This window comes from Protopterus annectens, chromosome 15.part0 (assembly GCF_019279795.1).
Source record: "Protopterus annectens isolate FY-2018-M chromosome 15.part0, PAN1.0, whole genome shotgun sequence".
In the NCBI taxonomy this organism is placed as follows: Eukaryota; Metazoa; Chordata; order Ceratodontiformes; family Protopteridae; genus Protopterus; species Protopterus annectens.
Genome location: NC_056749.1, coordinates 349,064,494 through 349,091,555, shown reverse-complemented (window position 1 = coordinate 349,091,555; position 27,062 = coordinate 349,064,494). Strand labels below are relative to the sequence as shown.

Here is a 27,062-nt window from a genome sequence, read left to right as displayed (position 1 = left end):
GAACTGCTTCTGCTTCGGGCACCGCGCGGCAAGAAAGACTGAAGAAAATGGCGTTGGATGCCTCTGATATACCCCTGATGTCAGGGAAGAAGCGACAGCAACTGATGCCGGACCAAGATTTTGGAATTCGGGCCGACTGCGGGACCGCCTGATGGCAGGATAACCCAAGTGTGATGACTGCAGCAGGGTAACACGATGAACATCCTCAAAGGCAATACACAATTGTATGGAGAGCTCATTGTAAATGGAGCCACGTATACTGAGCCAGAAGATACAGCAAACCTCTTGGCTGATAAATTCAGCCCCAACCTTACTCCTCTCTCCCCCTCAACCTTCCCTCAGGAAATATCATCAAATATAACTCCCCCCTACTATCACAAGGGAACAGATCCTTAATGGCCTCTCTAAGACCAAGAACAATGCATCAATGGACCCAGACAATATCCCAGGATGCCTTCTAAATAGCATGAAACATGACCTGGAATTACTATTTAACTGTAGCCTCCAAACAGGCTTCGTGCCTCATGAATGGAAAAAGGCAACAGTTGTCCCTCTGCAAAAAGGTGGGCCACCTACAGACCCTGGAAACTACAGACCCATAAGTCTCCCTAGTCTTATATGTAAAGCCATGGAAAGAATTATCATGGAAATGATCAGTAGAGATATAGTAAATCTCCACACACTGGACCCAACCCAGTTTGGTTTTGTAAGGGGCAGATCATGCTTACTCAACCTGGTGGACTTCTTTGAGAAGGTCACCAAAGTAATGGATGAAAGCAAAATCATTCACACTGCCTACCTTGACCTGGCTAAGGCATTTGACACAATAACCAACTCGGACATTGTTGACAAACTCCAGAGGTTAGGTCCAAACCCATATGTCACCCGGTGGATAGGCAACTGGCTCAAAGGCAGGACCCAGGAAGTTAGAATTGGGGAGTCACCTCTACAAAGAGGCCAGTTACAAGTTAAGTCCCTCAGGGATCAGTCCTCGGACTGCTCCTTTTTGGCATTTATTTCTCAGAAGTCAAGGCCAATGTCAGTGGTCTCTGGCTGACTAAATTTGCAGATGATTGCAAATTAGGAGCTGTCATTGAATCTCACACTGACACAAATGTTCTGCAGGAGAGGCTGACACAGACAAACAACTGGTGTCAGAGTCATGGACTAAACCTAAATGCCAAGAAATGCATAATAGTATCCTTTGGGAAGTCATCCATCCCTGGTAACTATCATATTGAAAACACACCCCTTAGAGTTGACCCAGTAGTCAGGGACTTAGGAACACACATAGATAGTAATCTAGCCTTTGATCATCATGTGTCTACAGTGGTGAGGACATCATTCTATGTTGCGCAACTTATAAACAAAGGTATGGCGTCTAAGTACAAGGAAGTTATTGTTCCACTGTATTCGGCATTCATCACTAAGTACAATACCCCCTTTGGTATGTACCTAACCACGCATATCCAACAACTGGAACATCCACAGAGGTTCCTCACTAAAATATAAGTAATATGCCCTATGCTGACCACCTCAAGGCCCTATCCCTGTATTCTGTCTCCTATAGGCTTTTGAGGGGAGATCTATGCCTCGCATACAGAGCATTGTCAGACCCCACTCTGATGGACCTGCTACATATCCACAAAACAAACAGTACCACAATTACCCATTCTAAAGCCTTAGACCTTGCCTGTGATATAAATAGGACCTGCTGGAGAGACAGGTATGTATCCCGGAGACTACATTATCTATGGAACAGGCTCCCCATCCATGTAAAGCAGAGTCCCTCCTTAATCCAATTCAAGTGCAACTTGGACAATTGAATGGGAAACTGGAAATTCATCACTGGTTTGGCACCTATGTCTCTGATGCAGACAGGTAACCTATAAATGGTTCATCTCCTAGGCCCATGCTTACACTTATCAAGGGTATCAGAACTCGTCAGAGACTGGGATGCATGGCTAGGCTTAAAAAGGCCCTTGTGATTGTTAGCCTAGTAAACACTTATGAACCTACATAAATCAGTAAGAAATTGTTTAGTATCTTTCAAAACAGTATTAGTACTAGTCAAAATACCTTTCAACTCATGTTCAACATATATAGAAATGGACTCTGTTACCCACCCACAACCAGAAACTATCGGTCTGAGTGGGGTGTCTTAGGATCTTTATGTATTTTTGGCAGCCCATTGAAAATAGGTACTAATGGATAGTCTACCTTTAAATATTTATACAAGTCAGAAGTAATATCATTTCCCAGTAGACAATCATATACCACTGAATGAACTGATCTAATCAATGACTTAACTCTCTTGAGATTAATTTCCATTTATACTTCAGAATCATTTAAAAGACCAAACAAACTTTCATCATAAAAAGATCTATTCATTAAAACAATGGCTCTGCCTCTGTCAGCCGGGCAGACAGAAATATTACTATCATTCTGCATAGCTTGCAAGGCTTCATATTCATTTCTAGACATATTATGAAACTTTTAAAATTCTCAGTTGTATCATAAAATAGTTCCATGAGGTCTCCTTCACAACTGTTGCAAAACACTTCTAATGTTGGAAGTAAATTAGGGTTAAACACACTGGGTTTCTTAAAATGATTAATAAGGTCATCAGTATAATACAAAACCTTCAGCATACGCTTACGTGCAAATAAACATAAGTCAATGACCATTTGACTAAAGTCTGTCTTACTGGCAGGAATAAAAGTTGAAGCCTTCTCAAGAAGTACCTTCTCACTCTCCGTTAACTGTCATTCTGAAATATTCCATAACAGTGATTCGTGGTGGATAGCCATATCTTCTTGATATTCTGGCCTGGATGATGCTCCAGTTTCCTTCTTTGTCTCCCCTGGCTCAAAGATCGATGGCATTTGTTTGTACCATCTAGCAGATTGGGTAGAGGGAGCATCGAAAAAAAATGTGATTGAGCTGATGATACTGTCGTCTTTCTCCTTACAACAGGTTGAGTATTCAGGTCAGATAATTAATTTAAACCATCTACAGGTAAGTTTTGACTGCTTGAGCGGTCATTTCAGTGCTAGTTGTTGGAGCAATAACACTAGCGGGGGATTGACTGGATTCACTTTGTAGAGGCAGTGGAAGCATTAGATGTCAGATTATTACTGGCAGATTTCTTTGGCCATGAAAAGACCTGCCCCTTTTTAAAGTCATACAGGTCTCTTTCCAGTTTCTTCTGCTTCAGAGTTTGGAGTCTCAATTCATACACTGAGACCTGACTATTAATCTCAGAAAGTGCTTTACTAACAATGGAGGCAGGATATTTATCTACAATGTTCTAAGGATAGCTGTTAATGTCATCAATCACTGTCAATTCAAATAGCTTAAAAATTTCAATTAACAGTTTTATATATTCCATACCAGCCTCCAAGTTAATGCATTGCCATTGTTTAAGCATGTCTGGATAAATGTCACCATATGTAGGCATTTTCATAATTTGTAAACCTCTAGGTATTATCTTAAAATGCAGAAACGCTTCCATATGTAAGCGCTGCCATTGCAAATGTTTCAATCTATATAATAACTTCTCTAGTGCCTTTAAATAGAAGTTATGTTCTTACCATAACGTTCCATGTTAGTTGTCTTCTTCTCGCCTTCTTTCTTACTGGATGGGTTCGGAGCCAACCTCGGCTCCGACTCGGCCACTCTAAAAGCTCGAGAGTTGGTTCCACCGGCTCGAGGCTCCCCTTATATCCCACAATGCTAGGCGTGAATTACCTCAGATCTCGTTTGTGAGCTAGGCCCAGCTAATAATAAAACCAGAAATACTGGATAAGAGAGTCCACCTCTATAAACAAAAGGGAAGAGGAAGGGTGACCTGAAGCCTGATCTAGGAAAATATGCACAGCAGAGCATATACCTATAGCAAAAGAGGTGGTAGAAAGAGAGGTCACAATCAAACTCCTCTAGGTCTGTCCAGGCCAGGGGGAAGGAGGGTGGGACGCAAGAAAGAAGGCGAGAAGAAGACAACTAACATGGAACGTTATGGTAAGAACATAACTTCTATATGTTAAGTTGTCTATCTCGCCTTCATTCTTGCTGGATGGGACCGCATCCCTAGCACCTTGTCCCGGGTGGCCTAACGGAACAGACTCTTGAGAACAGTGGTACCAAAGTTAGCTCTATGTCTAGAAGCTAAATCTAACTTATAATGTGAAATGAAAGTGTGAGGAGTAGCCCAAGTAGCCGCTGCACAAATGGTGTCAATAGGCAGTCTGTCTTGGAAGGCTATAGAAGTAGCCAAAGCTCTGGTGGAGTGGGCCTTAGGTTTGTTAGGCAGCTTTTGGTGTCTAATTTCATAAACAATGGAAATCATAGAAGTTAGCCATCTAGATAGTGATACCTTGGAAACAGAAAGTCCCTTTCTGCCTTCTGCATAAGAGACAAACAGCTGGTCAGTTTTTCTGAATTGTTTGGTCCTATCCAAATAGTACCTTAACTGACGATGAACATCTAGCCAATGCAATTTTTGTTCAGACCTATTAGAATATTCTGAAAAAAACACAGGGAGATCAATGCTTTGATTTAGGTTTGACGCAGAGGCTACTTTAGGTAAAAAGGACGGGTTTGTTCGTAAGGATACCCTGTCTTTGTGGAACAACAGATATGGTGGTCGACAGCTGAGTGCATGAAGTTCTGAAACTCTTCTAGCTGAAGTAATAGCTACCAGAAAGAGAGTCTTCCATGATAGCAATTTTAATGAACAGGAAGCTGCAGGTTCGAAAGGGGGGAGAATCAAAGAACTGAGAACTAAATTAAGGTCCCACGAAGGAGGAGGATTCCTTATAGGAGGTCTGAGTAGGAAAACTCCCTTCAAAAATGCTTTGCAAAGCTTGTGGGGCATGATGGCAGACTCTGAAATGCCCACATGAAAGTTAGATATAGCTGCCAATTGAACTTTGAGAGTAGAAGGAGATGAGCCTGAATGAAAGAGTTCAGCTAGAAAATCAAGAACTATTTGGATGGGAGCAGTGAAAGGATCTAAGTCCCTCCCTTGAGCCCAATAGGCAAAACGTTTCCACTTACTAAGATAAATTTTTCGAGTGGAAGATTTATGTGAGGCTATTAAAATATCTCGAACAGTGTGAGATATTTGAGGAAGCCTGGCTAAGGTAGGAACTGGAGGAACCAAGCAGTGAGGTTCAGAGATGTTAGGGAGCGATGAAACTGACCCGACTGATGGATCAAAAGATCTGGAACTAGGTCCAGATGCCAGGGTTGCTCCAACAGAAATTGATGTAGAAAGGGGAACCAAACCTGTCGAGGCCAGTAAGGAGCAATGAGGATCAATGAGGCCTTCTGAGCGATAGCTTTCTGTATCACTTGAGAGATTAGTGGAAAGGGAGGGAATGCATACAGAAGTCCCCGGGGCCAAACTTGGACTAGAGCGTCTCTGCTGGGCTGGCCTGGTAAGGGGAAGAGGGTGAAATAATCTTTGCACTTGCTGTTTTGGGGAGTAGCGAAAAGGTCGCAGCAAGGCTGACCCCACTTGAGAAATATTTTTTTTCAGAGACCACTCGTGAGGCATGAGGATAGCTCTGCTCAACTTGTCCGCGATTTGATTGGACTTCCCGGGGATGTGCGTTGCTATCAGAAACCGCTGAGAAGAAATCGCCCATTGCCACAGTCTGAGTGCTTCTCGACATAGGGGATAGGACCTGGTTCCGCCTTGTTTGTTGATATACCACACTACAGACATATTGTCCGTCTGGATTGCTATCGTTCCCAAGGGGAGAGAGTCTTGAAGGGCTTGCAACGCTAAAAGCACTGCTCTCATCTCTAGAATATTTATATGCAAGTGGCATTCGTCTGGTTGCCATATGCCCTGAACAGTTCTGCCCTGATAATGCTCCCCCCCCCCCACCCGATCAGGGAGGCGTCCGTTGTCAGAGTAGCAACCGGAGGGGGAGGAACAAAGGGTCTTCCCAGGAAGAGCTGAGGGGAAGACATCCACCACAGAAGATGATTCTTGCATGTTTGCGTAATCATAATGGTGTGGGACATCGGACGTTGCTGGTATGACCATTGTGTGAAGAGCATCCATTGAAGGATTCTCATGTGGAATCTGGCTAATAGAAGTAGAGGGATAGCAGCCGCCATAATCCCCAATACTTTCAGAACTAATCTGGCTTTGACTCTGTTGCTGTTGAAGAGAAGAGAGACCAGTTTGCGTATGTCTCTTATTCTCTGATCTGTTAGTCTCGCAGACATGTTGACTGTGTCTAGAATTGCGCCTATGAAGGTAATAGCACGACAAGGCGACAAAACAGACTTTTCGCAATTTATTGATATGCCTAATTTTTGACAAATGCGAAAGGTGTAGTCTCTGGCCACTAGAAGAAGATGCTTGGTGGGAGCTGTGAGGAGCCAGTCGTCCAAATATGGAAACACCTGGAATCCTTGACGTCTCAGGTGAGAAGCTACCACTGCCATGCATTTGGTAAACACCCGGGGGGCAGTGGTGAGTCCAAAGGGCAGGGCTCTGAATTGAAAGTGACTGGTTCCCAGCCTGAAGCGGAGTAATCTTCTGGAGCGTCTGTTCATTTTTATATGATAGTACGCATCCTGAAGGTCTATAGAGCACATCCAGTTTTGCTTTCCCAATAGGGGAAGTATGGACTGTAGTGTGACCATCCGAAATCTTGTTTTCTTGACAGACTTGTTCAAGATACTGAGATCCAAAATTGGTCTCCAGTCCCCTGTTTTCTTCGGAACTAAAAAGAACCTGGAGTAGATTCCGGATCCTTGCTGGTCTGTTGGAACTGGCTGAATTGCTCTTTTTGCAAGCAGCTTTGAAATTTCTAAAGCTGCAAGATCCCTTTGAGCGGGTGGAACATCTGGAAGGGATTTTTTTGATTGGTTTGGAATGCGAACAAAGGGAATGGAATAGCCTTCGGAAATGATGGACTGTACCCACTTGTCTTGAGTTAGGGATAGCCAGGCTTCTGGGTACAGTGACAATCTTCCCCCGACTGCCTCCGAAGGTGGACAGTCGGGCAACACCTCAGGGATGCTGGAAGGGCTTATCGGAAAAAGTTTCTCGATTGCCCTGGTTCTGCGGACCCCCTCTGCCTCTGGGGCGATGTCTACCATTATTGTTCCCTCCTCTGCCTCTGGAGGGGAACCGACTCTGTGCGTCAGGCAAATTCCCTTGAGATTGTTTGCGGAACCACATTTTCCCACTTTTCTGGCCTTTGGGGTAAGGTCTAGAAGGAGTAGAAAAACGGACTCCGACGGCAGACAGAGTTTTGCCATCTGTCTCACACCTAGTCAAGGTTTCTTTCACTTGAGGACCAAAAAGAGATGATCCATCAAACGGGGAATTAGTGAAATACATTTTAAAGGGGTCCGCAAAATTGCATAGTCGCATCGAGGCATGCCGGTGTAAAGCGACACCTGTCCCTGCGGCTCTGCTCGCTCCATCAGCCGCATATGAAAGGAGGCGCATGGAGGAGTTAGCTATAGAATTCAGGGTAGCCAGCTGGGAGTTCATCTTGTCCTGAAAACCCGCAGCCGTAGGATCCTTCAACATCTCACTCGCTTCCTTGATCAAGTCTCTTTGGAGACGAGTGAAATGGCATAGGTAGTTCAGCGAACGCATGGCAAAGGTCGCTGACGAAAACATCCGCTTCCTGTACCTGTCCATAGACCTAGATTCCTTATTAGGGGGATGGACAGGCACTGAAGGATCAGCTATTTCCTTCTTGGTGGCAGCAGCTACCACCATAGCATCCACAGTAACTCCTTTGGTCAGAAATTGTTTATCAGTAGGTGCTGTTATAAACTTTGAAGGTCTCCTGGGGGTGGGGTCCACTGAGTCAGGAGCCGTCCAGGCCTTCTTTGCTACCACCTGCATGAGGGGGTCAAAGGGGGGGGACACCCAGGAGGTGGAAGGGCGAGAGCCGAACGCCTCAAGATACACAGATTCATCCTCCGAAGGGTTAAGGGCTGGCCAATTTCCCCTCTGTTTAAGGATCTCTAGAATGTCTGCGAAGGAGACATCTTCAGAAGGGGAACGGGGGGAACCCTCGGAATCCTCTAAATCTGTGTCAGAGGTGACAGACTCAGGTGAGTCTATGTGTTTCCTCTTACACTTTCTCTTCCTAGGGGGCTCCCCTGCCAAATCAGGAGAGGCTTCGGAAGAAGATGAAATCCCCACAGGGGATTCTTGAAGAGTTGGCTCTCTGCGGTCAGGGATGAGGGAGAGAGTAGACATCACCTGAGGCACCGAAAAGGGAGGGGCAGACGGAGCCGACTGTGGAGTTGAACCAGGTTCCAACACACTCTGCATGACCTCGAACGCACCCCTGTCAGGCAGAGCCAGAGGTCCCCGCTCCGAGAAGCTAAGAACCTCCCTCGGCACCGTCAGAGATGGCTCCGAGGCCGATGTCGGAGCCGAACTCACCAGCGCCGAAGCACCGAGAGGGAGAGCGGGGTCGGACAAGGGTCCGATGCCACTCACCCCCTCGGAGCCGACGAGGGAAGTCCGGCGCCGAGATTCTTCAAAGGAAGAAATCGGAGCCGACGAAGGAACCGAAGACAATTGTATCGGCTCCGACGCTACCACAGTCTCGGTTCCGAGACACCCCGGCTCCGAGCTCAAAGGAGTCGGAGGAGGAATATTTTGAGGAATAGGTTGAAGCATCGACTGATGAGTCGGGCTCTGAAGCATTTGGGCCAGTGCCTCGGACTTTAGAAGTCGAGTCACTACCCTCTGAAGGTCATGATCCGAGAGCCTCGATGACCTAGAGGAGTGAGATCTATGGCTCCGTTCAGACAGCAAGGGAGACGCTGGAGCCGAATGAACGGAGCCAAGGGATGGTGACCTAGACCTCTTTCTAGATGTCGGCTCCGAAGGTCTGATCGGAGCCGACTCAGGAATTTCCAATACCTCGGCTCCAGCCGGAGCCGAGGGAACCACAGAAGCTGTAGTCAAAGACTCATCGGCTCCAGCCGGAGCCGATGTAGCACTAGGTTTCGAAGCCTTAGGCCTCGACTCAGAAACTGGAGTCGAGGACTTAGAAGCCTTGGAAGGTTTTCCCGAGGTAGCAGTAAGGGAACCTTCAGGCTTAAGCAAACCTCTTAGTATTAGTTTGTTTTTTCTTTCCTGCAGGACTCTGGGGCTGAAGCCATGGCATACAGCACAAGAGTCCTGCAGGTGTAAAGGTCCCAGGCAGTACACACAAGAAGTGTGACCGTCTGTCAGAGACATTTTCTGACAGCACGAGTCACACTTCTTGAAGCCTGAGACCTTTAAATCCTTAGACATTGTTAAGGAAAGTGTAACCAAACACACACTCAAACACACTGATTACACTATACCCAAACTAAATTTAAACAATTATAACTAAAAATTATACTATCCCTAAGTTTTAAGTTCTCTAACAAGAAAACACAAACACTCCCTAAGGGGATGGAAAGGCCCAAAGGCCTGAGGGAAGAACAAAAGTTCTTTGTGGAAGAAAGAGTGGAAAATGGAGGGTCTGAATCCACTAAACTAAGGGAAATAACAATAATGAATTAAATTAAAGGGGTTTTAGTAGAGTATACTTATTCTACAATAACTCACCTGAAGCCGGTAGAAACCAAACACCTTGATCGCTGTAGCGGCAAACGAGATCTAAGGTAATTCACGCCTAGCATTGTGGGATATAAGGGGAGCCTCGAGCCGGTGGAACCAACTCTCGAGCTTTTAGAGTGGCCGAGTCGGAGCCAAGGTCGGCTCCGAACCCATCCAGCAAGAATGAAGGCGAGATAGACAACTTAACATATTATGATTCAAACATTCACAGTCAATACCGGAGGTCTCAAATGATGATAAGTTATCATCCAATTTACATTTCGATAACGGATTCACTTCAACATATCTCAGCTTTGGAAAGACATCATTCTCCCTTGGAGGTGTTAGACTGAAACCCGATTCAATATCAATGCCTTCCATCATGTTCAGCCCAATTAAAATACAGCAAAGATAAAAACGTATAAAGTGGCTGATAAATGTGTGAACTTGAATAAAAATCACCAATATAAAAATAAAATGAAAAACAAGTCACGTAAAACACGGCAAAAAGACTTTAATAAATGGTAAGTGCTTTCACAGCTATAGTGCTTCTTCTTCAGACTATTTAAAATAAGATTTTCAAACTCTTAAATAAAACAAGTAATCTCCGTGGTATCCACGAAGTCTCAAACAACCCACTAAACAAGTATAGTAGGTCCAAAAACAAAACAGTGTAAGAAACTTATCTGTGTGGAAGATTTTCAGTACATATATCCCTAGCTAATCACTGTATATTAATCAGATCAGACAATAATAGTAGATGTAGCGAACTTAAACTCGTCTTAAGTCAAAAAAATAATAAAAAATATATAATTTGAAATACTGTACAGAATTACTAAGTATTCAAAAGTAATCCAAGCAAGGCAGGCAGTCTGTTTCCAGTCGAAAATCCTTCAAGTACACAGACACTTAATAAAGGATTAATTAGATTAATTAATCCTTTAATAAATTAATTAAGGATTAATAAAGGATTAATTAGATACTTAATAAAGGATTTTCAACTGGAAACAGACTGCCTGCTATTTAGCAATACATTCTGCTACAGTGAACATCCCACCTCAGGTCAAATAATAACTGACAGCAATCGGTTTATAGCTAGTACAAAGCAATTAACAGAGATACAAAGTAAAACAGGTTTTCTGCCATTTCCTGAGGTTAAATAACTGCCATATGCAGTACAGTCTACTGGTCAAGAGAAAGGGGACAGTAGCTAAGTAAGTCAGAGGTCCTTAGAGGGCACGGACTATTTTACAGACTTCAAATCACAGAATAGGCATGTATTTGACTGCTTAAAGTTAATACACAGCAAGGTTTTTCATGTTAAAAGTGCTTACATTATACAATGACAAAACTCTCAGTAAACATGTAGGAGTAGGGCCTTGTGGCAGAGCTCCTGCAATATTGAGGTCAGATGTAGTGACTGCAGGCTACTACACAATGACAAAATTTGCAGGAAACTTGTAGGAGTAGGGACTTGTGGCAGATTTCCTGCAGTATCAAGGTCAGATATAGTGACAGCAGCCTCTGCTCTATGAAGGAAGAGAGTGACTGAGTGCATATACTATATTATAGTTCTGATACAGCAAAACTGTCAATAATGGCATAATGGAGAGATAACTGAATCTGTTATTGCACTATTTCAAAGCAAAAATAGCAGAAAAAATTATAATGCCTTAATGGAAATGCATAATGTGTCACAGAACCACAACAAATACTTTTAAAAAGTTTGCAATCAGGCTATCAGGAGGTCCCTACTTCACTTTATATGCTTGATGCGTTTGATGATTTCCTGCAATTCATTGAAGTACTCCAGCAAATTCCTCTCCTCTAGATAATGTGAAATACTTGTATTTGAAATATGAAGTCATCGTGTTGCTGGATTTGCTGCCTTTCAAACCACAATAAATAAATGTTAGGAAAGAACCCAAGAGTTGTTCAGTTTATTTACTGTGGTTGCTCCTCTAACACCTGCATAAGAACAATCTAGTGTGATATGTGCTGTTGGCCATCTTGTTTCTGCATAGAGTTACATCATTAGCCTAATCATGAAGTATTGGGGAAATGCAGGTGATCCTCCAAATACTTCACCTAATATTCATAATACTAAGTTTTTTTTGTTGTTGTTAATTAAATAAACTTCCCCTCCTCCTCCTACCATGTGGAATATCAGCACGCCACTGTTGCTCAATCTGCAGTACTAAACTTTCCTGATATAATGCTATGAAATGCCACAAGTTTCAATGCTGCAAATTCATTTATTTGGTCATGTGATTTCTGCTTCACCCTCCTTGCTTGCCCTACTTTACCATCATCTCATCTGCACCACCCAGCTATGGTTCATCACATTACAGCTTCATATGATAAGTGGAAAAAATGATCCTACTATGCTTCAAGCACTGGTAGAAACTGTTCCTATCCTAGGGGCAAGCTCTATTTTTTTGTCAGTGCTTCCTTTGTTAAATGTACATAATAAAGGAAAGTGTAAGGACAAACATTCTCAAAGTAAGCATAATACACTGCAAAATACTGACTTGCAATGAAGGTTAATGGCCTGCCCTTCAAAAAAAATTTGTAATACAGGAAGAATGGAAATGGTGCTTTGATGCAAAACGAAAGCATGTAACAGAATTCTAATCTGGATTAGCACATTATAAATAATACCACAAAGAAAAAGAAACTTCCAGGGTAAAGTGTCTCACAAAGACAAATATCAATCCAGTAGAAAAAAAGTGAGGCACACCAGGATAATCGAAGCTGACCTTTTATTCCAAATAAAATCAGTAAGCGCTTTCACGTCACTGGAGACGCTTCTTCAGACTTTCAAACAACAGTAGTTAGAAGCCATTTAAATACTAAATCTAAAAACTGCAGCCCAGTTGGACTTCACTTCCAATTAAAAGCATTTTACAGCCCAATTTAAGTAATCCTTCATTAAGACCTATTGTGTTTAGTCAAGGCTGGTTAACGGAGTCCATCTCCATTTATATGGAAAAACAGTTAAAACCTGTAGCTGATTCCACTTGTTCAGTTCTATGAGATACTCAGCACTTTTTTGGAGACTCTATCTGAATACGAAGTAACAGTACAAGATTACATGGTTACACTTGACTTTACGTCACTTTTTACAACGTCACTTTTTACAAGCATCCCAAACGATGTATGGATAAAATACATGAGGTTATTTCTAATTGACAAGGGTATATCTAGTGACCAGATAATTAAATATACTGTGTTGATGGATCTGATCTTAAATAATAATGTATTTGTGTATAATGGTGTATATTTCTTACAAACAAAAGGAGTAGCGATGGGAACCCCTTGTGCGAACTCATATGCCAATATCATTATGGCATATTGGGAAAGCACCTATGTACTAGATCAGTTGGATTATGTAGACAACATAGTTTACTATAAACATTTTGTAGACTATGTTTTTATAGTTTGGAGGGGCACCATTGAAGCATTGGAAGATTTTATCTCCTATATTAATGGTACCACAATTTTTCTACACTTTACAGCTAAATGGTCCATGGATAAGATGGAGTTTCTAGATGTTCTATTGATAAAAAATGGGAACGACATACACACTGAGATCTTTACGAAGGAGTGTAGGAGGAATGCCTTGCTACACCGCACGAGCATGCACCCTACACATGTTTACAAGAATATAGTTAAAGGTCAAACACTAAGAATTTCAAGGCTTACTAGTAAAGATGAAACACTAAAAGATAAACTAGAAACCCTGAGAAATGATTATCAACATTGAGGTTATCATACAAGGGATCTAGACGCCATGAATAGATTAGATAGATGTCAGGCAGGAAAACCTTATATTATGAAGAACAACAGAAATTTAGCAAAATTTAAAAGTGTAAGGCGTCAGCAAACACTAAGAGTAACTATCCCATACACTAACAACAATAATAAGATCATGGAGATCATCAATAAGAACTGGACTATCCTTGGTTTAAATGATGAGTTCAGGGGCATAGTAGGAGATACACCCAGGATGAGTTATAGAAATACCAAGTCCCTGAAGAGAATACTCTGCTATGAGGGAAATAGAAAACATAACGGTGCTGATTCAGTTAGGAAAGGGACTTTTTCATGTTGTAGCTGTAATCAGTGTTTGTATATGGCTAACAGTAATATGTTTATTCACCCAGATACTCATAGGTTCATAGGTTCATACTAGGCTATCTGCCCAAGGGCATTTATAAGCCTAGCCCAGAGTTTTTGTGGCTTTCGCCACCCCTTTAGTTTGAAGAAAACTATGCCCATTGTTTTGCTGTGCCTCTGTCAAGCAGAGACACTGAGGTAATCCCTGGGGTATATCTGCGATCTCCCATCCATTGGTCAAGATTTCTCTCTTCAACAGAATACTGTTAATCATTATACTGACTGCAAATCTAGGAATCTTATCTATTTGGCAGTGTGTCAAAAATGCAAATGTTTTTATGGTGGAAAAAAAAATTGGACACTTAGAGAACGAGTTAGAGAGCACATTTATGCCATTAATAGAATGGATGAGACGGATGCACTAGCTAAACATGTCAGTTCTAATGATATGACTCATAGGTTTACATTTATGGTGCTAGAAACTGTCTACAAGACAGAGCGGCTAGGTAACATTAAGAGTTACACAGAAAGACAAGAGGGTAGATGGATTATCAGACTGCAAGCCGATCAAGGTCACGGTTTGAATGAGAGGGTTTCATTGAAACCCTTTCTGGCAGATCGTGCTTTGGTACATTAGAGTATTATTGGCACCATATAAGATTAGTCTTATATTTCATCTAGAATGTCTATGATGATTATTATAAGTTTGCATATACGTTTTTTGTATTGTTGAGATATATTTTTTTATATATTTTTTTATATATCTTATGTAAGTGCATTTTATAAATAACTTCTATATTTTAGTGCTTTTGATATGACTTCAATAAAGTCCATTTTTTTTATGTTATAGCGTCAAATAGACAAATAGACAACAAGCAGTTCTCTGGGACAGTCATTTATCCTCCCAGCTCCCAGTCTCCATTGGAGTCCCACAAGGCTCTATTCTAGGTCCCCTCCTCTTCTCCATCTTTATTAATAACCTGAGTACCTGCCTCCCATCTTCCACTTGCATTCAGTATGCAGATGACTCTACACTCATCTGCACTGCAACGTCTCCTGCTGAACTACATTCATGTACCCAAAATGTTTTTACTGCAGCAGAAAATTGGTTCAAACACATCTGTCTCCTCCTTAATCCTAAAAAGACTAAGTTACTATTGTTTACTCCAACTTATAAGTCCATCCCAATTTCCTTTACTATTGTCTCTAACAATGGCATGCTTATATCACCTGACAGCACCACAAAACTGCTTGGTGTCACAATAGATAATCAACTAAACTTTGATGCTCACATCAATCTAACTATAAAAACAGTTAACAAAAAAATAGGTGCTCTCTATAGACTTAAACAATTTCTCACACCAGAGACTAGGATATCTTTAGCTCAAACACATCTCATCTCAACACTACTGTATGCCTCTCCAACCTTTATTAACCTATCAAAACCAAACCTGTCAAAACTAGCCTCATCCTACCACAACATTATCAGGTTTGCTACAGGTGCCCCATATCGGACTCATCATTGCTTAAATCTCAGACAGCTAGGTTGGCTTGAACTACAAAATCTCATTCTACTTCAACAACTGACTATTACCCACAGGATACTCCATTTTCCTTCTAATGCACCTATTCTTAATACTCTTATTTCCCCCTATAAGAATCTCACTACCCTACGATCAGCTAATAAACTTCTAGTAGCCACATGTAAATCTCAGAACAAAGCAGGTGACTCCCTTTTCTCAAATGCTGTGGGTACACACTGGAACAAGCTCACTAGTGAACTTACTACCTTGACCTCAACACCCCTTTTCAAGAAACATTTAAAGACCCACCTCAAATCACACTGGCTCTGCCCTTGCTCTTCTCCTGACTGACTCTTGTTTCCTACTTCCACATCTTCTTACCTCTTTTCCCATTACCTCTATCTGCACTGTACACACCCATCATCTGGACAAGTATCACTTCTCCTTCTCTCACACTGTCTTGTCTCCATCTAGCTTATATCACTGCTCCCATCACTACAATTTTTCCCCTTGATTCTCTTCAGCTTGTGACTTCCTCTTTCTTATGATTTTACCTCCTATTACCGCTACTTACTTTGCTTATGTTTTACCTCCTATCACCTCTACTTACTTTGCACTACCTAATGCCTTGCACAGGTAGTATTTTAGTTCTTTTTTCTTCATGATAGGTCAAGTCCAAGTCCAGATGCTATAAAAAAAAATTCAATTCTGTATTTAAATACTGCTGTTGTTGCTGTGTGTTTTTGATTCACTAATTGCTGTTCTGTTGTTTTGTATGCTAAATAGTTGCTAACTCCTGCTTAGTAGTTTAGTTATCCTATTGTATATATTTTTTTCTTAGTGTGTTACCTTAGACTGTTACAGTGGAGCTTTTCTCCTCGGGCCTCTACTGAAAATGGACATGTATCCAGTTAGACTAGCCCGGTCAACAAATGTAAAATAAAATAAATAAATAAATAAGTGAAAAATGCTTTTAATTGGAAGTGAAGTCCACTTGGGCTGTAGTTTTTAGATTTAGTATTTAAATGGCTTCTAACTACTGTTGTTTGAAAGTCTGAAGAAGTGTCTCCAGTGACGTGAAAGCGCTTACTAATTTTATTTGGAATAAAAGGTCAGCTGCGATTGTCGTGGTGTGTCTCACTTTGTTTTTTCTGCTACATTATAAATAATGACTATACTCCAACTGTACAAACAAAATACTTCTAAATCAATGCATGTACTGATACATTACTTTTCATAAACTAACTAACTTACACTGAAGATGGGATATCCTCTGTTCCACCGGACACTGGCTCAGCTTTCTGTTCCTGTTTTTGTTGATTTGGAGATCGGGATGGTGGATCTGGAGGTCTCATTGGTGGGCGAGTAATAGGATGCTTTTCCCCAGGGGTGCGTGCTTTTGGTGTGCTCTCCGGATCGCCTAAATAGAAATTAAATGTGATCACTGCTTTTATACTGTTAAGATTCAGTTTCCACACTTTAGTTGTGATAAAGATCCTCTAGTTACAAATGCATTTTATCAGTTTTTATTAAAATTTACCACGAAATACCAGAATGCAAACTAACAATAAAGAGAAAAACATGTCCTTAATATACTACTGTGTTAAACCAGAAATGTACTTGAGTATAACTGTAACAATATTACACAACTGTTTCATTAAAACTGATAAAAAGAAAAAAAAATATTAACATTACTTAAGAATATGCAATGCCAAAAAATCTGTGGTGTAGGGAAGTAAAAAGAAAAAAAATAAATGCCCATAATGTTCAGCTACCAAGACAAGTCATTCTTTAGAGAGTAAAGAAACTTCAAAAAAGAAAGCAGAATTAGAAATGCTATTAGTAAAGAAGAGTTATCTGTCCCTTGTAAAAGAATATACAGTCTAATTATTACTTCTGTTACTTCCGAATTAAATTATGCCTGAAATAAAACTCAGTGCAGAACCCACAGTAAAACAAGAGTAACTGAAGGCAGTTTCAATCAGCTGCAGGATCACTAAAGCTTGTGACACAGTTGCTCAAGCATGACAACTTGATGCTTTCACTGTTTGAATGTTTTAAACAAAAGACATATGTGAGCAAGAAACTGCTGCTCTTATGTGTCTCCTTAGCTGTTGGTCTGATCTCGCACCTTTTTGTAAGAAGAGATGGACAGGTTTACACTGTCTATCAGTGTTTGCTCTTTGTATACTTTAAATAAAATGCTGCATTTTTTTGTATTGCTAATACACTCATTATCCCCATTTTTAAGTATACAAGAACATGAAATACAAGGAATTGCTGCAGACATCTAGTGTTAAAAACTTATGTATTCCAAGAGGCTGTAGAGGAAGCATGGAATAACAGGTGAAAAACCAAAAAGAATGCTGCATACTAGGTTTACTATTACTTGGTTCAGGCTTGGAAGCGTGGCCTGAACATGTCAAAACTGTGGACACCAACGGTTGGAATACCAAAGACGAGCAGTTATGAAGCCCAACTCTGCCCTCCTTTCAGATCCATGTTAGCACTTGTTCTGCAGTCCGGAATGACAGGGTGTTTTGGGGATTCGAGGTTGTGCTCGACATGGTATATATTCAGTAGTCCGTGTTTTGGAGGTGCGTTTCTGTGATTCTGGTAGTTGAGCTTCCAAGCCTGAATGATGTAATAGTAAACCTGCATACTATGCTCCATGAATTAGCATCTAGTTACTATCTAGTGATAAAACTGGGACATCTCTGGGAAAAACAGCATGCCACCAGCGTGTGACAAGCAGCAAGCTCAGAAAAACAACACCTACCATAAAAATCATAGAAACTTAAAAAAAATGCCTGTAAACATAAAGAAGCATAGTAATCACTCAGACTAAAAAAAAAAGGAATGTTTTGCATACTATTAGAATAATACCATCATCATTATCAATCCCCCTTTCTTCCCATTTTCTGCATGGAGTTGGGATGTCATGTCACCTGTTGCCATTTCTCTTGATTCAGTGTCACTTTTCTATCTTCTTTGACAGTTATGCCTGACTGTTGCAGGTTTTCTCTCACGCAATCCAACAACCTCTTGGCTAGATGCTCTTGTTTCCTCTTGTCTTCCCTCCTGTCTGTCTCAAATCTTCTTTACCAGATTGTCTTCTGCTTTCCCATTCATGTGCCCAAACCACCATAATCTGTTCTCTTTTATCTTCTCTGTAATTGGATCTACAAAGACTTCTGCTCCGATGTCCTCATTTCTTTATCTGTTTTACAGTGTGTATCCTACCACCAATCTCAGGCACTTCATCTCTACCACCTCTAGCTTCCTCAACAGCTCTGCATTCGCTCACAGTTTTCTGTACCATATAGTAGTACTGCTCACACGACTGCTTATTACACCTTACTTTACTGATTATTTCACATTCAGTTGGCTGCAGCACCTCTGATTTTAGCTTTAACCTCCTCATTCAGACTTCCCTTCTCATCAACCATCCCTCCCAGATACTTGAAGCTGTTAACCTGTTCCACTATTTTCTCTTCTATCTCAATTTCATCTTATAATTTTCTCTCTCTTTACCACCACTTACAACTATCTTATCTGTACTCAGTTTCATCCCCTGTACCTGTTTTGCATTCTGTTTCCTTATCATTTGCTGAAGTTCTTGCTCAGAATCTGCTTGTAATACCACATCATCTGCATACAGCAGCTTCATTGATTTGTCCCTTCTGTCCTGTTTGCTAATGTAGCCCACCACCATCTCAAAGCTGAAACCTGATGCACACCCACACCCACTGGGAGCTGCTCTGTGAGTCTGAATACTGTCATGACTTGTGTCATTGGGTCCAATGTACATAGCCTGCATTAAATTTACTAATGTTTCTGGGACTTTCAACCACTGCAGTATTGCCCAAATCAGCTTTTTTGGGACAGGTGCATCTTCATTACCAACAAACTCTTATACACCAGTCAGCAGCAAAATTGCAACTGCAGGGTATGCAACATACCTCAATAAAATAGCATTAACCAAGAGACAGCAAACAAACTATACACATTTATGTATTTAGGAATCTATATATATATATATATATATATATATATATATATAGACATATATATACACACACACACACACACACATATATATATATATATATATATATATATACACACACATATATATGTGTGTGTGTCTATACACGAGCATACACATTCACTTATTTAGGAACTGGGCTATTATAAAATAAATGGCTGACCAGATGAAACATGAAAAGAGCATATTTACAAAACTGCAAGCATCCCACTAAGAAGAACAAGCAAGAGATACCACTCTCTAAATAGTATACAAGCAATAAGGCCTAACAGGGTGGGCATTATTAGGTAATTATATTTCTCTCTGTCTCACGCACACACACACACACACACACACACACACACACACACACATGCACACACGCACACATGCACACACGCACACACACACACATGCACACACGCACACACACACTCACGCGCGCACATACACACGCACACACGCACACACACCTGCTACTTTTTATTTACTTTTTTAATCGCTGTTAGATAAACAGGCATTTCATAAAAACATCAAGAAGTATACAAATTTTGGTTCCAAGATGGCTGCAGACTGAGCAGCAGTTGATTAAAGATCTACTGGTGTGCAAAAAATGAAAGTGCAATAAAAAAATGCAAAAGTTAACATGGGAAAAATCCAGATGCTAGTTAGTCACTACACTGCCTGGATATCAGCAAAGAAGGGATCTACAGCAGGGGTGTAGCTAGGATTTTCAAATTTGTACTCACAGCTCTCAAACTGCTACCCCCCTCCCCAGCCAAGCTATGGCCATTCTCATAATTCACGTTTCGATGTTTTAGTGTTGATTTAGAGGCATTTGCTGTAATGCCTCTTCAGTAATATAACATAGATTCACTCAAACTCAGTTCCTTGAATTGAAAATGAACCTGAAAGTCAGTTCTTTGAAAAATGCAGCATGGTAGTTGGGGTAGAGGATTCATGCTTTTGTTTTCTGTAACTAAGGTACAGGTTTTGAGCTTGAGTAAATTACTAACCACCTGCTACCCCTAACTAGGGTGTTTCATTCACAAACACACCCCTACCTACCTCTTAGTGCAAGAAATATGGACAAAGCCTAAAATAAACAGGGACAGATATTAAAAATGCTGTCGTGAACTTAGAAAGTTGCTAGAATAACAGGATTTGTGCTAGTATGAGAAAGTTGCAAGAATAACAGGATTTGTGCTAGTATGAATTTTTCTAAAGGACATGAAGTCTGAAACTCAAATGTCTGTCATTATTTAGCAACTTGAGCCTTCAATGATTTTCTAGAAAATCACAAAATTTATGAAGAACAGACAAAAAATATGGGGCAAAAATCTGGACATGCTGCAAAATGTGGACAGTTGAGAGGTATGCTACCTACCTACCTACCTACCTCACACACACACACACACACACGCACACACACACGCACACACACACGCACACACACACACCTCTCAACCTCTTAGAGCAACAAACTCATAAATAAAACTGAGGCAAAGGCCAAAAAATAAGGACATTTTTTTAAATTTTGCTCTTATAAACTTGGAAATATAATAGAATAATAGTAGGTCTTGCATTAGTATGAATTTTCTGAAAGGTATGAAATCTGAAACTCAAATGTCTGCCATTATTTTCTAACTTCAGTCTTTAACGATTTGCCACTAATTTGCCAGAAAACCGCAATTTTATGAAAAACGGACCAAAAATGTGATGCAAAAATATAAAATTGCCAGACAATACAGCTGGGAACCTGTCAAAGAAGGGACACCATTTTAATATGAGCACAGTTAACTTGAGCAGCTGACAAAATTAGAGAATCTACATGCATTTCTGAAATAAAAGTAATGTACAACTCTGATCATTACAGTTATTTATAAAAGTAAACCCTCCACATTTTCTTCCAAAATTGCTATTTTACGGAGAGATTATTAGGGGGAGAGCAACATTAATTGGGGACAGTTGAGAGGTTTGGATATTCCTAATTCTATAAAGCGATTTATTTGCACATACCTCTCAACCTCTTAATGCAGGAAATCTGGAGAAGGCCAAATATATTGGGGGAACATACAAACAGTACTAAAAATTGATCTTGTATAAACTTAAGACAGTTGATAGAATATCAGGTCTTGCTTTAGCATGCATTTTTCTGAAGATTATGATGTCTGAAACTTAACGTTGGTCATTATTTAGTGACTTCATTCTTAACTGATTTGCCAGAAAAGTTTTATTTTGCATTTTACAGCACGAACACCAATAAATATCTGCTAAACAAAGCAATGCAGTCTCACAATGAAACTAGACTTAGCATTAAAACTTCTCCGCCCTTGAAACTCACATTCATTGAAACAGCATTGAAACCCACATTCAAAGAAAATACATTTTGTCAGTGGCAGATAAAGATTAACTTTGGGCTGTTTTCAAATCATAGGCCCCTTGCACATGAAACATACACGTGCTCTTTGATACACCTTCCTGACTGTATTAAATTATATTCCTTGTACAATATAGTATAGTTGTTAGAGCATTTTAAATTTATTGTTTTGAACATTTCTCCAGTAAACAATGAAACAAAATGCATGCACCAATAATGACAAAACAGCCCAATTCATAACATTTCCATCATAAAAGTCTACTCAAACTTCTACAGTCCACCAGTATCAGTAAATATGCACTCTCTCTGAACTAGTAAAAGCCATCTACATAATTCCACATTAAAGAAATCTGTAACTAATGAAGGGGCTGCTGCTAGCAAACAACTTTATATTTCATGATTTCATCTACAAATAAACTGCCTGTTGCCCTTGAGGAATAAACTGCCTATGTTGCATTAAAAACAATGATATGCTAGTAATATTGCAATAGGGAATGGATGGCAAACTGATAACAGGTTCATAGTTACTACTAGATATCTTTGCCAAAATGGACTACAGCATCCACCCCCTTTACAAAACAGTACAGTATCAGCAATGCATCTACCTACTGTGAGAGAAGAACCCACAGCCTTTTGCATCAAAAGCAAGTACACTACCTGTTGTGCTATTAACAGTACAAGCAGACTCAGCATAAGCAGCACTAAACTTTAGTTCCCCTGCAGCTCTCAGCTCCTTGTAAAATGTCAACATTCAGCTGTATCTCTGAACTTTGCAGCACAAGAAATCTGGAAAAAGCCAACATTTATTGGGGGGGGGGCAAAAGCCCAAAAACCAGGGACACATTTTAAACATTGCTTGTATAATTTTGGAAAGTTGCTAGAATAAAATGTTGTGTTATAACCATACATGTCTTGAACCCAGAACCAGATGCATTACAGTCAGTGCAACATACCACTATGCTAAATCAGCAGATTGAAAAATAGGAAGACAAACTTAATGGCTATCATTTAGATAGCTCTCAACCTCTGAGCACAAAAAAACCCTGGACAAACAAAGCCAATAATGAGGGAATACAAATTGAGTTCTCACTTCACACCTTAGCAGAAAAAACCTGGATAAACAACAAAAATAATAATGGGGGAAATACAACTTCAGTTCTCACTTCTCGCCATAGCTAACAACCATTAGAAAAACAAATCTGAACAAAGTTCAGAAATGGTGGTGGTTAAGGACTTTAGGCTCTTCTTACCCTGAAGCAAAGGTACATGGTTTGAGCCTGAACACCTATAGCCAGCAGGTGTATTCTGTGGGGGCATTTTCACACAGACACACACACACAGACACACACAGACACAGACACACACACACACCGCCTCCCCTCTTACCTGATAATCTGTTCGTGATACTCGATTGCCTTCCAACTACATCTTCACATTTCCCGCTCGCGGTAATCCATTTGCGATTGTCTTCCACTTGCTTACTACTGCACATTTCCCGCTCGCAGCCGGACATGACGTGAGCTCACATCCGACTGGCTGGTATCCTCCTTAAAGGAGCCAACACCCTTTAAAAATAGGTATGTTTTTCATTAAAAATGCTACCTCCTCTTCTAAGAAGTTGTACTGAAATCAGTACAGTGCGTATGCCTCCCGACGTCCCTGATCTAGAGAAAGTAAGAGAAAATCAACCATTAAAGGAGAAGAAAAACCTCTGGATGGAAATAGCCTTGCAGCTGTCCAGCAAAAAGTAGTTCAGGTTTCAGCTTTGGAAAAGAAAAATTCCAGTAATTTAGAGGAAAAACACACATCTAATGCATTAAGAGGTGCTTAGAATAAGTCAAAAACTGTAAGAATACATACAGTCAAATGCAAAAGAATGGAAAGAAGAATAAAAAGCTTTAAGTAGCCATTCAGTTCAGCTGATAAAACTGCAGAAATAAGAGGAAGATATGAAAGAAGGACTTGCCAAATATGAGGCTTCTCAAGAAGAAATGCTACAGAAAAGAGTAGAATTAGAAGACAGTGCATTCACAGGAAACCAGAGATTTTCTGCTATACCAAAGAAACCGGAAGGGAAAGAGTGCATTAATTTTATGAAGCAAGTGGAATGATATTCCAGAAAGTACAGTTGTGTACACTTTACCATAAATGTAGATGTTTGAATGTATTCACTGTTGCAGCCATCACATTTGGGTTATCCTTGCTAGGGTAGCCCTTGGCCGGCCCGAATACCGGAGACTTAGTATTTCTGCTTTGGTTGCTGTCACTCCAGGACTGACGTCAGGTCATCAGTAGTATGAAGTAAGGCAGCCAACACCATTACATCAGTTTTTCTTGCCCTAACCTGTCAGGAGCCCCCAAGTAGGAGCCATGTTCTGGTGGAAGAACCCCACCAGTGGAAAATAAATAACAATATGTCCCTTGTAAAGAAAGAGAAGAAAGGGGGATGGAGGGAGGGGAAACCAGGACTGCAACAGTGAATACACTCGAACACCTACATTTATGATAAGTGTACACAACTGTACTATGTTCTTCCTGTTTCATTATTGCAGTCATCACATTTGGGTTGATTCCCAAAGCTGAGGAAAAGGGTGGAGGTAGTAAAGGAAATTAGTGGCTGGCCAGGATGCCCTGCAAGACTGCAGAGGCAAACCCTGCCCTGGATTTGGAGAAGAGAGGCAGGTGGTAATGCTTGGTAAAAGTGTGAACAGATGTCCACGTGGCAGCCTCCAGGATGTCCCTGGTGGGGACTCCTCTGAGGAAAGCTGCAGAGGTGGAGGCTGCTCTGTCGGAGTGCGTCCTGACCCCCTTGGGGGGAGGCTTTCCATGTTGTTTGTAGCAGAAATTAATGCAGTGTGCTATCCATTTGGAGTTGGTTTGTTTGGAGATGGCTTTGCCTTCTGCCCCTGTAGCCAAGCTAACCAGCAGTTGATCCGGCTTCATGTAGGATTTAGTCCTGTCCAGATAGAATCTGACCTGTCTGTGCACATCTAGAGAGTGAAGAATCCTTTCCTCCTTGTTTTGGGGATTGTGGAAAAAGGTGGGCAAATGAATGGATCGGTTGAGAGCCACACTGGATATCACCTTGGGCATGAAGGATGAGTTAGTTCTAAGGGATACCCTGTCAGCATGGAAGATGATGAAGGGTTCCACAGCCATGAGAGTTTGCAGCTCAGAGACTCTTCTGGCTGTAGTGATGGCCAGAAGGAATGCTGTTTTCCAGGAGAGACATTTTAGCTCTGCAGAAGAAGTTGGTTCGAAGGGGGGCAGGGTGAGCTTTTCGAATACAAAGTTAAGGTCCCAAGCTGGAGCTGGTGCCCTTCTGGGTGGCCTCAAGTTGCTAGCCTCTCTTAGGAACTGTCTGATCAAAGGGTGTGAGAAAAGGGGCTGTTCAGTTGTAAAATGAGCAGAAATAGCAGAGGCATGACTTTTTACAGAGGAGAAAGAGAGGCCACTGTGTAAAAGGTCAGCTAGATAATCCAGGATGAGAGGGAGGGAGGGCTGTGCTGTATTGGCTCCCTTAGCCTGGATCCAGGTGCAGAACCTTCTCCATTTATCAGCATAACACTTTCTGGTGCTAGGGCGTCTGGCCTCATGGATAACATCTAGGACCTGTTTACTGAGGTTGGCAGATTGGTTCGAAGTTAGGGAATAAGCCAAGCTGCCAAATAGAGTGCCTGCAATTGGGGATGCATGAATTCCCCTTCCCTCTGGGTCAGGAGGTTTGGAATCTGAGGAAGGTGTCATGGGGACAGTGGAGACAGACTGCACAGCAAAGGGTATCAGTGCTGCCAGGGCCAGTCTACAGATATCAGAATGATCCTTGGTTTTTCCTCTTTTATTTTGAGCAGTACCCTGGGGATGAGAGGTAGTGGAGGAAAGGCATAGACCGACAGACTGACCCAGGGGAAGGACAGGGCATCCACTTTCCAAGCCATGCAGTGACGCTCCCTGGTGCAGACTTTGCTGAGCTGATGGCTGGTGGGAGAGGCAAAAAGGTCGACCTCTGAGGTGCCCCATTTCTGAGTTTTCAGGGTGAAGGTTTTTCTGTGGAGCTGCCACTATCAATGCGTGCTGCACAGCCATCATCTCTTTTTGACTGATGTGCAGAGGGATTTGCTGTGGGCTCCATTGGCCCTATATGCACCTGCCATCCAGGTATGCACCCCAAGCATAGTCTGATGCGTCTGTGGTGGGGGTTTGGGCTGCGGAGGGTGGTGAGAAAGGCCCTTGTTGTGGGAGCATGCTGTTGCCCACCAAAGAAAATATTTTCTGATGCAGGGAATTATAGGTAGAAGAGTTTCCAGGTCTTCAGAGTGTTGACATCAAAGGCTTTTTAGGTACCACTGAAGTTTCCTCATATGCAATATGGCATATGGAGTGAGCAGTATGTAAGATGCCATGAACCCCAGAGCTTGCAGGATTTTCCTTGCAGACAGCTGGGGCTTGGTGGCTAGTTGAGAGAAGTAGGCTGTCAGGAAAATTTGTTTCTCTGGTGTAAGGTATGCCATCTGGGATGCTGTGTGCAGACTTGCTCCCAGGAAGCTAATCCTTTGGGTGGGCACCTGCTTGGATTTCTTTTCATTGATTGTGTACCCTAGGGAGGTTAGAAAGGTCTTGACAAAGGCCAGGTGCTTGAGCAGCTTTTCCTGGCTGTCCGCCTGAATTAGGCAGTCGTCTCAGTAAGGGTAAATCTGAATATGTCTTTGTCTGCAAAAGGCAATGGCCAGAGCCAGATATTCTGTGAAAACTCTGGGAGCAGTGGATAAGCCAAAGGGAAGCACAGAGAACTGAAAATGCTGATATCCTGCCCTGAAACGGAGGTATCTCCTGCAAGACTCCCTGACAGGAATGTGGAGGTAGGCCTGTTTTAGATCTAGGGTGGCTAGCCAAGCGTCCTTGGAGAACATGGGTAGCAGCTGCTGGAGGGTGAGCATTTTGAATTTTGTGATCACCAGGAAGGTGTTTAGAATGGAAAGATCAAGGATAGGGCACCAGGTTCCCTATTTTCTGGGCACTAGGAAAAGTCTGGAGTAGAAACCTTGGCCTATCTGTTCTGCAGGAACGTGCTCTACTGTCCTCATAGAGAGCAGGAAAATATTTGCTTTAGAGCCTCTGCCCACTGGTTTGGTGGTAGATCTGGGAACCCTTTTGGGGTTGGAAGGGTGTGGAAGGAAAATTTGTACCCCTGAGATGCTATGTTCAGAACCCAGTGGTCGTTGGTAATGGTGGCCCAGTTGCTTGTGTGAAAGGAGAGTTTTCCTCCTAGGGGTAAGTGAAGGTGGGCAGAGGGAGGGGGTGGTGGAGGTGAGTCATTGTGAGTTCTTACCATAAGGGGGTGACTTAGACCTCCCTGATTTTGAAGTGGAGGTTGTCCACTGCTTAGATCTCTGCATTCCCTGTCACTGCTGTCTGAGGGGT

At 41.6% G+C, this 27,062-nt stretch overlaps 1 protein-coding gene across 3 annotated transcripts in view; it reads right to left on the bottom strand.

Moving 5' to 3' along the window:
- OPHN1 (oligophrenin 1) overlaps positions 1-27,062 on the bottom strand; it is a 2,670,560-nt gene that overhangs the window by 124,279 nt on the left and 2,519,219 nt on the right. For all 3 annotated transcript variants that reach the window (XM_044057106.1, XM_044057104.1, XM_044057105.1), the window contains one exon: positions 16,489-16,654. In XM_044057106.1, coding sequence (XP_043913041.1) covers positions 16,489-16,654 — 166 coding nt within the window. The remainder of the gene's footprint in view (positions 1-16,488; positions 16,655-27,062) is intronic.